At 44.6% G+C, this 16,812-nt stretch overlaps 1 protein-coding gene across 1 annotated transcript in view; it reads left to right on the forward strand.

Moving 5' to 3' along the window:
- The first annotated feature begins 1,396 nt into the window (after positions 1-1,396).
- The window catches only part of LOC119276082 (nodal modulator 1-like), a 28,539-nt gene continuing 13,123 nt past the window's right edge, over positions 1,397-16,812 (forward strand). The window contains exons 1-15 of the mRNA XM_037557068.1: positions 1,397-1,561; positions 1,648-1,704; positions 2,731-2,817; positions 3,034-3,090; positions 3,206-3,270; positions 3,359-3,525; positions 7,790-7,851; positions 7,937-8,020; positions 8,160-8,316; positions 9,100-9,215; positions 11,679-11,807; positions 15,824-15,895; positions 15,995-16,090; positions 16,170-16,247; positions 16,676-16,804. Coding sequence (XP_037412965.1) covers positions 1,466-1,561; positions 1,648-1,704; positions 2,731-2,817; positions 3,034-3,090; positions 3,206-3,270; positions 3,359-3,525; positions 7,790-7,851; positions 7,937-8,020; positions 8,160-8,316; positions 9,100-9,215; positions 11,679-11,807; positions 15,824-15,895; positions 15,995-16,090; positions 16,170-16,247; positions 16,676-16,804 — 1,452 coding nt within the window. The 5' untranslated portion in view covers positions 1,397-1,465. The remainder of the gene's footprint in view (positions 1,562-1,647; positions 1,705-2,730; positions 2,818-3,033; positions 3,091-3,205; positions 3,271-3,358; positions 3,526-7,789; positions 7,852-7,936; positions 8,021-8,159; positions 8,317-9,099; positions 9,216-11,678; positions 11,808-15,823; positions 15,896-15,994; positions 16,091-16,169; positions 16,248-16,675; positions 16,805-16,812) is intronic.

The raw sequence follows: 16,812 nt of genomic DNA on the forward strand, positions 1-16,812 counted from the left end.
CAGTTCAGCCCACTTATATTGCCGCCTTACACATATACCCATTCATATGTAGTGTAGCTCCTTGCTTGCGAGTACTTTGGATGAGTACTCACAGTTGCTTTGCTCCCTCTTTTCCCCCGTTTTCCTTTTCTTCTCGGATGCCGCAACCAGACGTTGGAGCCCAGGATCCAGACGCCACCGTCGATGACGACTTCTACTACATCGGAGGTGCCTACTACTACGTGCAGCCCGCTGACGACGACCAGGAGTAGTTAGGAGGATCCCAGGCAGGAGGCCTGCGCCTCTTTCGATCTGTATCCTATTTTTGTGCTAGCCATCTTATGGCAACTTGTTTAACTTATGTCTGTACTCAGATATTGTTGCTTCCGCTGACTCGTCTATGATCAAGCACTTGTATTCGAGCCCTCGAGGCCCTGGCTTGTATTATGATGCTTGTATGACTTATTTTACTTTTAGATTTGTGTTGTGATATTTTTCCGTGAGTCCCTGATCTTGATCGTACACGTTTGCGTTTATGATTAGTGTACGGTCAAATCAGGGGCGTCACAGAACCCCTCCGCCGTCGGTGTTTGGGAGCTGAGGTCGATACCGGCGTGGGTAGCAGGGCCGCTTGCAGACGGCTATGAACCCCACACGACGAAGTCGTTTCCGTCCATTACCGCCATGAACCGTGTTGGCGGATCAGATCACGCAATGTCACATGCGCTCCTTGTGCTGGCGGAGTGAGCCCTGGCTGAGGCAGACGGGGACGTGCCCGACAAGGAGCCGCGCTGGCCTCTCGCGCAGCCCACCGACCGAATTCGTCGTCCCTGCGCAAGGATCCGTGCGGGCCGAGGCCGACGGGGATGGGCCGCGCAAGGAGCCGCGACTGCTTATCGACGGGCGGACCGGCCGCGGGGAGACGAGGGGGTTGGAACGGGAGGATAGGCGGGGGCTGCTTACCGGCGACGGACATGAGCGCGGATACGGCGAGGCGCTTTCATGGGCGGTGCGAGTGGGAGGGAGGGAGAGGACGAGAAACTTTAAGGAAGTGGGGAGGGATCTGCTGCTGGGAGAGCGAGAGAAAAAAGTGTTTTTTTAGTGGTCCCGAGGGTGGGTTAGTATTTCTGAGTGGGTTAGATGCATTTAACCCAAACTAACCCTACTGTTTGGATATTTTTGATTAGTTGAGTCCAAACTAACCCAAACTAACTCCGATCCATGGATCCAAACAGAGCCCGTATTGAATTTAGGGACTGTATTTGATCAGTTTCAGAGTTTAGGGACCGTATTGGATCAGTTTTAGGGTTTAGGGACCGTTTTGGTTCTCGCGAGCAAGTTCAGGGACGGTTGATGCATTTTAGTCCAGGAAGGATAAGTCGCAAGTCGCAACTCCACTGCTATTACTACACCTACCCCCACCCCCCGCACATCTCCTCAAACTCGTTATCTCCCTGGCATGCTCTGCGCCCACTAGATCCGATCTATGGACCCCCTCCTCCCCGTCCTCCTCCTCCTCCTCTCCCTCGCCGCCTTCTCCGCTGCCTCCGACGAGATCGACGGATGCGGCGGTTTCGTCGAAGTATTCCTCGTGTTACTCGCTAAGCTTCAGTTTCGGCTTGGCTTGGCTTGATTCTAATGCATTTTCCGATTGGGCTCTTGGTGCAGGGCCTGGCCAAGTCGAAGAGGGCGTCGGAGTCCAAGTTCGACTACTCTGACATAACGGTATGCGATACATGCCGCACTCTAATTATTTCGTAAATTATCGTTGCGTTCTGTACTTGTTGTCGACCAAGTTGCTGCGCTATGTTGCCGCACTCTGATGTGAGGGGATTGCTGCACCCCCTCACTCTGACATAACGGTATGCGATCTACGTTGCTGCACTTGATCAAGCCTCTGCTAGTAGTTAATGGGTGCTTCAGCAGGGATACGTTTTGTTGCTTGAGATAGTTCACCTGAACTGATACCTTGTGGATTTTTCTAGTTGCTGTATGCCACTGGTTCCAGTGGCGCTGCTAGTTTGGGCCAATTGTTTATAATTACAAATTGCTAGATGCTTTGTGCAATGGGGCTACCTGCTACTGGTTGCTATCAATCGGACTAAACTACTTTTGCTTTCTTCCCATGGCGAAAATGAATACTGGGTCGCGGAGAATTATAACGCTAATGTTTCGTTGCCTGCAACCATATGTATGTTGTATTTTGTTGCTGCTAGTGATGGTGGTCACCAAATTTGCTTGGGATTAGGTGACTGCTCTCGTGACTTGATTACGCAGTTTTACATGAAAAATGACATGGAGGTTGTGACTTTTGAGCAAGTTCCATGCATTTGCAAAGCTTGGCGCAAGTAAAAAATGTTGGAGGTGTTAGAAACTCTGTCAACAATAGTTCTACTCTGTCAACAATAGTTGTACTCATGATTGACAGGTTCAATTGTAATCATGATGGTGGGTTTATATTCTCTGCCATTAATTATTTTTGAGCTAATTGAATCTGTTTCCCCAAGGATTTTTCTAACAATAACATACCCTGGTTATGCATAAGATGTATCGTACTACATCAGTGAGAAAATCTCATATCTTCCCTATAGTTGCTTATATGCATATCAAAGCCATAGAGACTAATTCTACATCTGCAGTATAATTATTAATTCCAGATTACTTTTGATGACCATATATTCTACTTTATGCTTTTGTTTTTGTCGTATCTGGTATGCACAAATTCATTGCCTCCTAAACTTTTTGAATCAGGTTGAGCTGTGTACTGTTGATGGTTTGGTGAAAGAAAGCACCCAATGTGCTCCTAATGGCTACTATTTCATTCCAGTCTATGACAAGGTATACTTGTGGGTGATGCTTGCCTTTAGTGTAGGTTTCTTCATTATGAGTTATCTCACCTTTTCATGTATAATTTTTTTTACAAGTAGGGATACAGATATAACAGTAATAGCTATTTTTTGTGATGTGTATGATATTTCAATAGTGAGCGCTGCATTCCCATTGAAACAGTTGTGGACCCTAATCTTTTGATTTTGGCTTGTTGTCTCTCCACAGGGTTCATTTATCGTCAGAGTTAAGGGGCCTAAGGGATGGTCATGGAAGCCTGAAACTGTAAGTTGATGTGTCGACTGAATCTTTTTGTTCTTCCCTTTTTCCTGTCTTAGTTATCTGCTTGGCTTTGACTTCCTTCTATTGTGTGAAATAAGTCATCAATTAACATTTTCAGGTTCCTGTTGTCATTGATCAAAATGGATGCAATGGAAATGCAGATATGAACTTTCAATTCACTGGGTCTGTTGCTTTGACCATTTATTTAGTACTTTTTTTTGGTGTGGATAATTATCTGATTCAAGTTTTAACTGTTGAATTCGTCATGCAGATTTACAGTATCTGGTAAAATAGTGGGAGCTGTTGGTGGTAAGAGCTGTTCAAAAGATGGAGGACCTTCTGGTGTGAAAGTTGAGCTGTTATCAGATTTGGATGAGTTAGTTGCATCTGCTTTGACATCATCAACAGGAGGATATGCGTTTGTGAATATAATTCCTGGTTAGCCTCACATTCATCATTAGAAAACCACAGCATATGCATGTATATAGTCTGATGTGAGAAGTGTTGGTCATTTCCTGTGAGTCCATCTCTTACTCATGTTATCAGTAGTTATGGAGTACCCTATTAAGGACTTGTATGATGTGACTTTAATTAAAATTTGTCAACGTGTCTTTCTTTTTTGTTTCATTTGAATATATTAGATGCTTAATTTACTCCTGTTAATGACATGCCACCATATTTAAATTTTTATAGGTTGTTCAACTATTTTATATTGTTGCATTTGTTCGGATCAAGTCCTCTGGAAAAGATAAGCAAATGGGTCGTTATGTTGGCATGAGTTTCTGGCTCGAATAACTTCTTGACCAGTCTGCTTAAGTGGTGAAAAATTCATGTAGAATCTAGTGTAATGGCAAACCATACCTGCTCCCTTCATGGGCTCATGGTTGTGTTGAACCCTAGAGCCCAGAAATCATTTCCCTCCATTGGTTTTCCACCGGAGGCATTTTGTGCCACGAACCTAGATCCCATATTTATATTTGTATAGGTTGTTCAATCTGTTTTTTTTTATTATTCCATTTGTACGGAATCAAGTCCTCTGTAAAAGATATGCAATTGGGTCATTATGTTGGCGTGTGTTTCTGATTGGAATAACTTCTCGATCTGTCTACTTAAGTTGCTAAAAAGTCTTTTAGAATCTAGTGTCATGGCAAACCGTACCTGCAATCTCTCTCATGGTTATGTTGAACCCTAGACCCAAGAGATCATTTCCCTCCTTTGGCGTTCCACCGGAGGCATCTGCACCACGAGACCCACTCCCACCCCACAACACATCAGCAGAGGCATGGTAGTAACTTTGTCTCAAATGTCTCACGCACCCCCTCTCCATCCTTTGCAAATATGACCCAGACATTTGGGGGAAACCTATTGCAGCGAACTGTTTCTTCAGCCATAGTTTTGGTCCAGTTCGCTCGGAATTCATTACCAAGTTGCCGATCTCCATGCACAAAATCACAAGCATCAGCAGCTAGCCTAGTGGTGGACAGGCTCTCCTCCAGCATGGTCGATAGAGGAAAGCGCTGCAGCAGCGTGGCGCATGAGTAGGTTGTGACGCTGGTGAACTTTTGGCGGCGGCCGGTGCTACGTGGATGTATGTACAGAGACCTCCAGTGCTTTGGCCTTTGAAAGTTGGGATCATGAAGTAAAGCTTAGTGAATCTGGGAGGGATTTGGATTTTTTTTGAACAGCGGGAAGGGACCCGAGGTTCTGAAATTGGCATTAAAAGAGTAGAATTGAACAACACAGCTTACAGAAGGACACCAAAGAAAAAGAAGATTATAGACACATCCTTCCTTTTTGCAAACAAGAACCCAGCATAGACACTTAGATTGCAAGCGAGTCCTGGTAGTTGAAAAGGAGCTCGCAGGTGATCGGCGACAGGCCGAAGCTGGCGATCAACCCTAGCTCTTGTCGGAGCAAACTGGAGACATATGAACGACCAAAGCTTGTCCGGAAGAACCATGAATGCGGCAGTCAAAGAGGTCGTGGCTGTGCATCTTGGAAACGAGAATCACCAAAGCCAGCTTCCTTTCCTGTTGGTACACCAGATTTGCATGGATTGAAGCCAAATCCAGCCCGATACTTCCTTCCACCACCTCAGTGACGAAGAAGGAAAGAAGAAGCTTCAGACTCCACCAGATTGGGCTGCCACAGGAGCTTATTGTGGAGCTCCCGATGGATCACCTCCAGCAGCTGTCCTCCCCCATGGAGGACAGCTGGAAGAGGTGAAAGGCAACCAGCTGACGCAGTTTGAGCGCCATGAGAAGCTCCAGTCCGGCATGACACCAAACACCATGAAGGCCGCCCTAACCTAGACCTACACCTACTATACTATATACAACGAGGATCCACACTCCCATCCTATCCTCACTCCGGCCGGCCTTGTTGGTGAAGGAGAAGAGGAAAAGAGGCGCTTAGTCGCCGTTCTGTCATCTACACAAGATGATTTGAGGCCTATGCTTTGCTGACAGTTATCATGTTATGCAACTCGTGGTGCATTTATGTTAATGCTAGCTGTTAAATCTCCTAATCGGCTGTCATATGTTATATATTTATGTGTAGCCTTGCCTTATGCTTTAAGCGCTTAAATTTTTTGGGTCTTTTTTCCTATCGAGCCTGCTCCTTTTTTACTTTCAATAATTCTGGATCTTTCAGTGAATAGAAATATGTGGTACTTCTAGCTCTTGATAAAAACTAGTAAGCTTGCACGTGCAGCGCACGTTAAATGTTGACCACAAATATATAAATTTGATTAATACACAATGTTGTTATGTCACTCGAGTAGTTTTTCCATAAATGAGACATCCTATGGTCTGATAGGCTGCAAAAGAAAAAGAAATCTAGTTATGATTGAAAAGCAACCTTGCATTGTGTTCAATACGTGGAGATGCAACTCTACAATTGGTCTAAATATCATTGTGTAAGCAATGGATAACTAAAACCTGGGGAAAAAGATAAAAGAGATAGTTAAATCTGCAGATACTATATAATATGAGGTTGCTAACCAAATGCTTATATAAACCTGCAAATGGCCTTGATTAAGGTATCATGAAATTTCCGGTAGTCAATTACGTGTTACAGATAAACATAACTCACACTCGAACGACTACTAAAATACAAAACAAATATCTCACATAAAAAAATCTTGTCTCATGGATGCCTCCTTATGCTTATGCTCCTCCCACAGGTGCTCAGATCCAACAGCATGCCCTCTTCCTGCTGGGAATCAGTACAGATACACATGTGTGTGAGAGAAAGTAGACCCAAAAGGAAGAACACAGAGGGGTGCTGTCCTACGTACCTCTTCCACAATCCACAGTGTGCGTCTTTGCTGTGCTCTCTCTCTTTCTCAACCGCTTATGTAGATCGAGACCGAGCATGGGCAGATTTCGCACGGTGCGACGAAAAAGAAGAAAACCGGGCAGCGAGGAGCGGCGTGCTCCAGTGTGGGCCGTGCGTGTGTCAGGCGCCGCTACAAGGCAAGGGATGCACTGAGGAGTAGGAGGATGACGGGGTGGGTGCTCTTGGGGAAAGGCGGTGTCGCGCGGGGAGGAGGCGGGGAGCGACATCGTTGCGTGCGTAGGAGTGGCAGGAGACGTCGCGTCGGCTGGCGGCGGGGAGCGGCGATGCTTTCGGGTAGGTGGTGTCGCGAGGACGGCCGTAGTCGCCGGGAAGCGCCCCCATCCAACCTCGCGCGCCAGGCGGCCGTCGGAGCCCGCTCGCCGGCGAGCACCTCCTCAGCCGCCGCCAGGACTCTCCTTCTCTTCCCCTCTTCTTCCGAAGATGCGCCACCGCCCGAGTCGGCTTGACCCGTATCCATCGGTTGGCATCCCAGGCGACCCGTCGCGCGACGAACCTGCCACCGTTCACCATCCCAACCGCCCGCCCGCATCTCTAGCGAACGGCGTATGGCACGGGCGGCGTATTGCGCGGTAGGCGGCGGACGGCGGGAGGGCGGCTACCGAACGACGGGAGGATGGGGGGCGGCCAAGTTGAGCGGAGGATGATTGGACCGGGTGCGGAGGAAGATGCGGGCGGCGGGAGGATGGGCGGCCCGCGCGTACTGTGGTGAACGGCTGGCGTGCTGGCGTGGATGAGGAGGAGCGGGCAGAAATCTTCTTTTTCTTTTTTGCGGGGCGAGCGGGTGGAAGTTGTTCGGGCGTGGTGCGCAGCGGTTTCTTTTTGCGAACGCGGCGGGGTGGGTTAGCGATTGATGGATTAGTGGATTAACCTGTGGCTTGCAACGTTAAACATCGAAGGATTTGGAGCCATTAGATCTTGTAGATGGATGGATCTGATTGTTTGGATCTGCCCTCTCTCTTCCTTTTATAGGGGTAGTAGATATGTTGTGTACAGCGATTTCGAAACGGAAATAACGAATGCATGAATCTGATTCCCAATTTGCGAATTGGAAATGTATACCCCCTAGTGAACCCAATTCATGATCGTGAAATCAAATTGTGAATCGAGCTAATTGCGAATCTGGTAACTATGGTCCAAACATAACATTTCTAGCTCAGCTTTTTATTATAGTGGTATCCATTAATGGATTAGTCTGGTCAGGCTCTTACTTGCACCCATTTACAAATGATAGCCATGTATATCTTGTTTCTCCCCCTTCTCATTTGAGCTTTTAGTACCTGACATGCATTTTCTACGTGACACCTTTGTTTGTTCATTTATGTGTGTCTTTGATCTTTTCCAGGACTCTACAGGTTGCGTGCATCTCATCCTGATTATGAAATTGAGATGACAGGTTCATCAGAGGTTAGGATTTCATCGTTCCTTATCTGCCAATATATGTTATCACACACATGTATTGCTTATAGTGGAGTCTGTTTTCTGTATGTAGGTGGACTTGCGATTTGGAAATGCTGTAGTAGATGATGTTTTCTTCGTATCAGGATACAATATTCATGGCTCTGTAGTTGCACAGGTACTGAAGGAATCTGTATGTTGGCAATAAGTTATAACCAATGCTGTAAGCATATGACTGAAATTGCCAGCTTTAGGGTTGTGATTTTCTTGTTTGCTGGATTTTTAGATTAACATGTACTAAGCATTTCTTGTACCAGGGAAATCCAATCTTGGGAGTTCACCTGTATTTATATTCAAATGATGTAAAGGAGGTTCCTTGCTCACAAGGTTTGACCGATGCACCCAGGGAAGGTGCTCTTTGCCATGCAGTATCTGGTGTGGATGGGAAGTTCTCATTTAGATCAATGCCCTGTGGTAAGTTAACTTGCCCATAGTTCATCACACTGTAATGCAACTGGTACATAAAATTCTGTAGTTAACATGCTGTGGAAGTTTCCTTTTGACATGTCCTCTTATTTGACATGTCTTCCAGGACAAAAAAACAACAGTTGTACATGTAATTTGTGTATCTAATTAACTAATAATAATCTTCTCCTATAAGGAACTGCTTGTCCTCATGCAGCATGGACTGTAAATTATGTATGCTAGCTGTTTATGGTTGTTTTCCATTGAAAGTCTTCTTTTGTTTTGCCAGGTCTGTATGTAAAGGAACCTACATGAGAACTCACATTGTATTTCACTCATATAAACCTTTAGGCTATTTTTTTTTGTTTTATTACACTTTCTAAATGTGAATGTATCATTGGTGTTGTAGACATTCTGTTTATGGTTGTTTCCCATAGGAAGTCTTGTTCTGTTTTTGCCAGATCTGTATATAAAGGAACCTACATGAGAACTGCACAGAATTCCAGCCATGTAAATTGTCAGGTTGCCTTATTAAATTTGTTTGGTCTAAATGCGCAAGTATCATTGGGGGCTAGTGCATCAAGTTGTAGACACTCCTTCACATGGTCCCTTTCCAAATGCTGTAAATTATGAGTTCATATTTTTATTTATGGCACTAAAGTTACTTGATGCGTTATTAGCATTGCAATTCTGTTGCTAATCGACATTTTTCACGTGTTATAATGCTTGTGAAGGTGAGGTGATGTGTAAACACCAAGCATGAAATTTTCATTATCTTGTATAATTTTGCAGGTAGCTATGATCTGTTGCCATACTACAGAGGGGAAAACACTGTTTTTGATGTTTCACCTTCTTCATTACATGTTTCTCTTGAGCATAGTCACATGACAATCCCCCAAAAATTCCAGGTAATTTTTAACTTACTATACATCTCATAATTTGGACTGTAAAGTTATGGATGAAGCTATTTTTGCTCGAGGATGGCTGACAAGAGGACTACCTACCATTCAAAGCTGGGTAGATGTTACTTGAAGTTTACCACTAATTGATTAGCATGTATGCTTTCATGGATATAAACAAAATATCTTCCCTACTTGTAAAGTCTAGAGTTGTCGGTGAGTTCACTCTCCCTCCATTTTTACCTGGGCATAGTATATGTGGGGCCAGTAACTTACAAATCAATCAAATAAACAAATATATTCATCCTCACATGTGGGATCACCACTCATGCAAAAGATCTTACAATCAATAAAAAATGCACTATTATGTTCAAACGTGGGACCCGTATTCTTGCAAAAGGCAATAATAAATTAATATACTCTTATGCTCTGTTTGGATGTAGACATTCAAAGGCATGACATTGAATAACTGAATTGACTTAATGCCAAATATCCATGACATTGAGAGCTTCAATATCAATTTTAGTGTTTGGATGGTCATATATTTGGCACCTGGAATCCATCATAAGCCACAATTTTCTTGTTTGGATGGTCAGATGTTGAATTGCACATGTACAAGTGTATGAAGTATGAACAGAGCAATGAATGTTCATGCAGCAGCGCATGCAAGCAATACTGCACACATAGCCACACACGCATTACCGGACATTATATCTCCATTGCCAGACTCGACGTCGCCGCCAATCTCCAGTCGAACTAGCAGCCCATCTCCAGCCGGTCTCATCGCGCCACCTGTTCCATCCAAGGCAGATCCCATGCCGGGGAGATACGGGGCGTGGCGAATCACACCAGAGCTAGATAGGGTGCACGAGGGAAGCATGGGGGCGAGGTGGGGAGCATGGGGGTGAGGTGGGGATGGCCGGAGGAGTGCCGTCATCGAGCTCCGCCTGGGTCGTCTCGCCCTGGGGATGTGGCCACCGAGTAGAGTAGCACAGAGGAGAGCACCAGCATGGTGGAGAAGTTCTTGACGGAAGCGGCCAGCGAGGGGCTGCTGCCATTGCCGGACGTGGAGTAGGACACAGAAAGGCGCGTGATTGGCCATTGATGCATCCTTGGCGTGCGTGGGGTAGGCGTGTGGAGGGGTTGTATGAGGATGGGTAAAGAGCGTAGGGGACGGCGTCCACCTTGATTCAGCGGAGAAGCTGCCGGTCTTGGAGACGGCTGCTGGGGCGGGCTGGCCTCGACCTCGATCTCTTTTCTTCGCGCGCAGGGAACGACGAAGGGGTAGCGAGGCCAAGATTCCAAGGAATATCGAACTCGGGGGGTTTGAATTTGCGGAGGGCCGTGCATGTGTTCAGAAAAACGCTTCAATATTGAGCCCGAATACCACGCGTGAATGTCTAGGCCATCCAAACAGCTGCATTCGGGTCAGCCCAATGCCAATTACGAATTCCCGCCACCAATGTCTACATCCAAACGGGCTGTTACTCTCATAGGAACCAACATTCCTCTAATTGGCACAAATAGACAAATGTGAAAAGCTACTCCTAATGCAAAATCTTGCTCTAGATTTTTTAGCTTTCCCCACTAAACCAATTTTCCTCGGTCTATATCATAGCATGCATCATCGAGCAATTTTATTTATTCTGGCATAACAAAAATTCCATTCTCGTGCCGTCTTTCTTCCTTGATTGCTGTCCTCTTTCCTCATCTCATTACTGCCCAACGTTCCTCGTTTGAAAAATTAAAATTTGCTCTCTTTGAACCTTGTAATACCACCTAATGGTCGTTTTTGTTGCTCATCCCTGGGTTATCACCCTCATTTTCTTGCCGAGACCACACAACGGTTGTAAGACACTAAGGCTCTTCCGGCGATCCCCATGCCCATGGTCCTAGTTGCATTTCTAGATGTTTTTCGCAGCAATGCATGGGCACCGTGCTATAACGTGATAGGTTAACCTATGTTAAGCTTCATGCACTAGCCAACGCAACCAAAAGTCTGAACTTATGGAAAGGGCTAGTGCAATCCACATATACTGTAACACCCCCTTTTACGTGTGATGGGGAAGACAAGTCAACACGTGCAATCGGAAGAGACCGACGGCGCGCGAAACTCATGTATGACTCAAGAGGCCTGTATGTGGACACAAAGGGGGTACCAGCAATTTTTTAGGTAAATTGCGAAAGCTAGGACTTGAACTCAAGACCTTAGCTCTGATACCATGTTAAGCTTCATGCACTAGCCAACGCAACCAAAAGTCAGAACTTGTGGAAAGGGCTAGTGCAATCCACATATACTGTAACAACCTAGACTTGAGAACTTTCAGCTGCTTAAGCAATTTGAGCTTGAACATGTTCTTTATTTGCTGTGATTTTTGAACATGTTTGTGCACATTCAGCTTCAGTAGTTATTTTCCTTGCTCTTTGGATGCAAACCTGATCTCCACCAATTTTCCACATTTATCTTGCTAGGTTACTGGGTTTTCTGTTGGTGGACATGTTGTTGATGGCTATGGTGCTGGCATTGAAGGTGCCAAGGTTATAGTCGATGGTCAGTTGAGAGCTGTAACAGATAATCTTGGGTATTACAGACTTGATCAGGTACTGTTATCTGATCAGAATTTTAATTAGCGCATCAGTTTATCTAGGGTGTTTCTTTTCTCTTTATTTGTATCTTTACTTGTATCTCAAGGTATAGCATGGTTTATTTGTGTACAGATCACTAGCACCACTAGTCCGCTTAGTCATTCAAGCTGGCTGAGGGCTCGTAGATTGGTTGTTGACCAAAATTAGCTAAGTTGGTTCTTATATATTAAATTTAGGAAAATACGATAAAAATAACAAAGTTACTAAAAACAAACAGAAAAGTTTGAACTCCAGTATAGAGGCTAGAATGTATGCCATAGGAACTGCAAATAGTGCGTTATAACTTAGATGCGCGGGATCAGCTAGCTCAACCGCGGTTGGATTGATCATTTGATCAGTTGGATACCTGACCAGTTTTCACTTTTCAGCCAATGTGGTGTACCTTTCTAATCCCGGTTTTCTACTCTGTGTAGTCTACCTATCCCAGCCTCTAATCCCACCTCATGCACCGTTCGCCACAAACAGCTGCAGCCCACTGAAAAGTGTAGCAGCCACGCTATGTAACGGCGAAGTACGGTTCCTATGCCGCTGCCACAACACCGTCAATTTTTTTCTGCAACATTTTAACACATGCATGCAAAACTATTCATCTTTTATCGTGTGCATGCGCATAGTTCCAAACATTTTTCTTATTGTTTGGTACTTGCTGGTGTCACTCCAGCGTGAGCTACGGTCTCCAACGAAGATGCTTGTTGGAGCAGTGTTGTCAGGCTTGCATCCGCGGCAGCTGGCTTTGCAGCATCGGGTCTCCAGCTCACAGCGTCGCTGGACTGGACTTGCAGCATCGTGATTCCGTCATTTGCCGCAATGGTGGACCTACCTTGCAGCTTGGTACTCACTTGCATTGTCGTCGGCCTGACATTGCAGCATCTTCGTCTCAGCATGCAACATCGCGTGCCCCAGCTTGCAGCATGCCACCGCTGTTGCTAGACTATTCTTCCTGCTGCAACATGAAAACTGCACATACAACAAAAACATTTTCTCTCGCGAACCCATCAAAATCAATCAAAAGTCTTGCAACAATTGAACATCCATTTGTTGCAGGGCAACGCTACGTGTTGGCAGGCGGATAAGAGAGAAAGACAGACCGGTCCCTGATATTGAATGGAGCAGATAAGAGAAAAAGACCGACCGGGTCCCTGATCATTGGATGGATCTGCGGATGGCCATCCTATCTACCCACGTGGCCAGCCATCTATGCAACAAATGAGCTGTTGCAATATTTTCTGCGACAGAGGTCTTATTGCAGATTTTTTTTGCAATAGAGGTATTGTTGCAGAAATTTTTGCAACAAAGGTGTTGTCGCAGTTTTTTTGTGTGAGGCTGCAATAGTGCCCTTTTGCAATAAGAGCTTTGTTGCAATTGCGACATGCCCTTTGTTGCAAAATAAACGTATCCGCTCGTGTCTGTGTTCGCCGTTCAGATCGTCTTCTCAGGGGTCGACACCGCCCTCTGTCGCCTTTGTCCGCTCCGCCGCCTCGCCTCAGCCAAGCCACCTCCTCTGCCTGGCTCAGCTCGCGGCTGCCTCAAGCAGGCTCGCCCGCGACCGCCAGTACCCGCATGTCTGGTCTATCACCTCGCCGTGGCCAGATACGGCGAGCCCTCACCGCCGCAGCCAGATCCGGCCATCCGATCAAAAAGAGATCCGACGGCGATGGAGGCGAACGACACGTGCGTGGGATCCATCAGGTAATAGGAAGTGTTTTCCTTTGTTGCAACAAAAGCGCTGATAAGAAACAGGCTCAATGCGCACAACATAAAAAGATAAACGTAAGCAGCACATGAAAAAGAACATGCAATAACAGGAGAGAACTTAAATCCATATTTTGTCCATAGAAGTGAGGAGCTGGCTTACCATGAGTGATGTCTTACAACAGAGTGATGTCTGTGAGGCTAGTTGCAGGCTAGCAAGCTGCAGGTCGATGGTGAAGATAGAGCCAAACCCATTAGTTGACACCAAAAAGGAGGAGATATAAGGAGCAAAGTTCTAAGTATATGCTTTGCTAGCCCTAAAAATTTAGAGGAGGTTGCAATAGGTACGGGCCCGGTGGGCTACATGGGCTTCTTAGCCCAAATTGGTGTGCAAACCGGCTGATTCCGGTTGGACGCACCAGACTGTCTGGTAGTGTAAACAGCGGCCGATCGGACAGTTCGGTCCTCAGGGCCGGACAGTCCATTGAGTCCGTAGAGTTAGGCCACCCGCACCGTCCATCTACAGTCTGGTTGCTCAGACTGGACAGTCTGGTCCCTAGGACCAGGCAGTCCATTGCTTCCAGAAGGTTTTGCCCGAAGCATTTATGCTGGACAGAGTGGTAGCGCAAATTCTGCACAGCTTCTTTTCCATTTCTTCTTGTCTCTACTCTTTGCTCGAGTCTTAGGGCTGATCTTATGCCTCCATTTCGAGGAAAAAAAAACAGCCGTAGTGTCTACTAGCTAGTACTACTAGAGCACTAGTACATGGCAGCAGAACATTAACAGGTGTGTATGTGTGTGGAAGCACCCGAAGTTAAAGACAATCGTGGACAGGAATCAGCTGCCCATGGGGACGACTCACGTCCTACGCGTGCTTACAAGAAAGCATGCGTGGTAGGCCTGAACATGTGGTTGGTTCCGTAGGCGACTCAGCGTCATTCTCAAATCAGCCGGGTGAGGACAATCGTTTTCCAAACTTATATGAGAGGTTCCAAACAGAGCACGTCTAGGTTTTCTCTTATGAACAAGCCTAGAATGTTAGCATTAATTTGTCTTATGGTAATTTGGTGCTGCATGCATGAGGTGATGCAATGCATGCAGATAAATGTGCACTAGCTTGCATGTCAGCTGACTTTCTACAGCAAGAAAGAAGGCAATGCATCTCTAATACTCCCTCCGTCCCAAAATTCTTGTCTTAGATTTGTCTAGATACGGATGTATCTAATACTAAAACGTAACTAGATACATCCGTATCTAGACAAATCTAAGACAAGAATTTTGGGACGGAGGGAGTATGACGGCAGGAACAGTCAAAATCCTTTTGACTGCTTGTTATCTTGATAAGGAAGTAGAAAAGGTAATGGCAAGCTCAATGCATGCATGCACCTAAGCTGGACATTGGATACATTGACTGAAGGACATGAGTTGTATGAGCTATAGGTCGGTTTGTAAAGTCATATATAAGGACATGTATCCATCTATGTAAGATAAGTTTGTGGCAGGATGTAGCCCCTCAAGCATGAATGAATGTAAGTGCATATGTGTGTCGTATGTGCATTTGTTATGAGAGAAAAACAGTGAGTGGATCCTTGTGAGAGAACCTAGTAGTTCTAACATATAAGCTAGTTTAGTTTCTGTTACTGTTTTGCAGTAAAACACCCTAATCTGTTCTGGCACAAATTGTCACATTGCAAACATTTTTTGAACTGCAAATTTCTTGATTAAAGGAATGGACAAATGTACTGCTGGAAACTAAAAACTCCTAAGAGCAAGCAATTCACTACCTTTGAAGCAGTAAACTTTGTATTGTATTATCTTGGCATGGGTGGAACATTTGGACGTTTAGTCTTTAGAACAATGCCTCACACCATTTACTGCTTTATCACGCCCCCTTGTTTTTAATTTTATGTCTATACTCCAAAAGTCCAAATAGAACTCAAGTCTTGGACAATTTAGTTGAAAGTTTTCTCAACATGACTGTGACACTGTAGCCAACATCAATTTCCCTTCATCTGGTTGTTAGTAAATCTTCAAACTACAGCTTTAAAACACAATCTGGTCAACAGACACTAAGAAAACTGTATATTCTTAGTGTTAGTTCTTGTCATAAAATGACAGGATTTAGGATACATAGATTACTGAAATAGAAGGTACAGAATTTTGTCTTTGCAAGCACTTAATTCTTCTAATTCTCATGTAAAGAAAGAAACAAGGATACTTATGCTACCTCATATTTTCTAGTTTAAACTTGACATTTTGATCTTTTCGCCTGTGTGTAGGTTACATCCAAGAAGTATGATATAGTTGCTGAGAAGGATCATTATAAGTTCAACCGTTTGGAGAACTTCATGGTAAGAAGTGCCTGATTGAGGGAACACCTTAAATTGTTAAATATCCAGATCAAGTGCCTTAGCTTCCCGATTGTGGCTAAATACTGTCCTTTTCATTAGATTTTGCCAAACATGGAAAGCATTGATGATATCAAATCAGTTCGATATGATGTATGTGGTGTTGTTCAAACAGTAACTCCAAACTCCAAAGCCATGGTAATATCTTGATGTGGTCTTTTGTTTCATTGAGATTACCATGAAAACTTCATCCTTACAATTCGTGTGGGATTGTTAGGTAACTTTAACACATGGGCCTGAAAATGTAAAGCCGCAGAGGAAAATTGTCAGCGAAAATGGAAGATTCTGCTTTGAGGTATGTGGTTATTTCTTGTTTTGTTGCTGGAAATAAACTTTGAGCTAATGATGTGTCATTCCTTTTTGCTACTTTTTTGTATGAACATAGTATCGTGCACTGTATGTTGCAATTTGAACATGTATCACTTAAGAATTATTAGATGCATTATTATCTTCAATGTTTACAGTTTGAACAAATGTAACGCAAATTGGGATGTCGTACTAAGCCTTTTTTTTTACCACTAGCTGTGTTCTATGTGTGAGTAGGAATAGGAATTTTGCATAGACCTACCTTGAATGGTTATTTATATCATTGTGAAATTTGGTCTGATCTTACACGAACCAGCTTGCGATGTGAGCTCCAGCATTATTTCATTCATTCAAGTAACTCAATTTAAAGTTATATGATGAAATTATCTGTTCTTCTTCCTTTCTTGCAATATGCAGGTTTCTACTGGTGAATACCGATTATCTGCGTTACCTGTAGATTCCGAAGGTTCTTCCAATCTTTTATTTTCTCCAGGATATATCGATGTCAATGTCAAGTGCCCGTTGCTTGATGTTGAGTTCTCTCAGGTAAATGA

The sequence above is a fragment of the Triticum dicoccoides genome, chromosome 3B (assembly GCF_002162155.2).
Source record: "Triticum dicoccoides isolate Atlit2015 ecotype Zavitan chromosome 3B, WEW_v2.0, whole genome shotgun sequence".
Classification (NCBI taxonomy): domain Eukaryota; kingdom Viridiplantae; phylum Streptophyta; class Magnoliopsida; order Poales; family Poaceae; genus Triticum; species Triticum dicoccoides.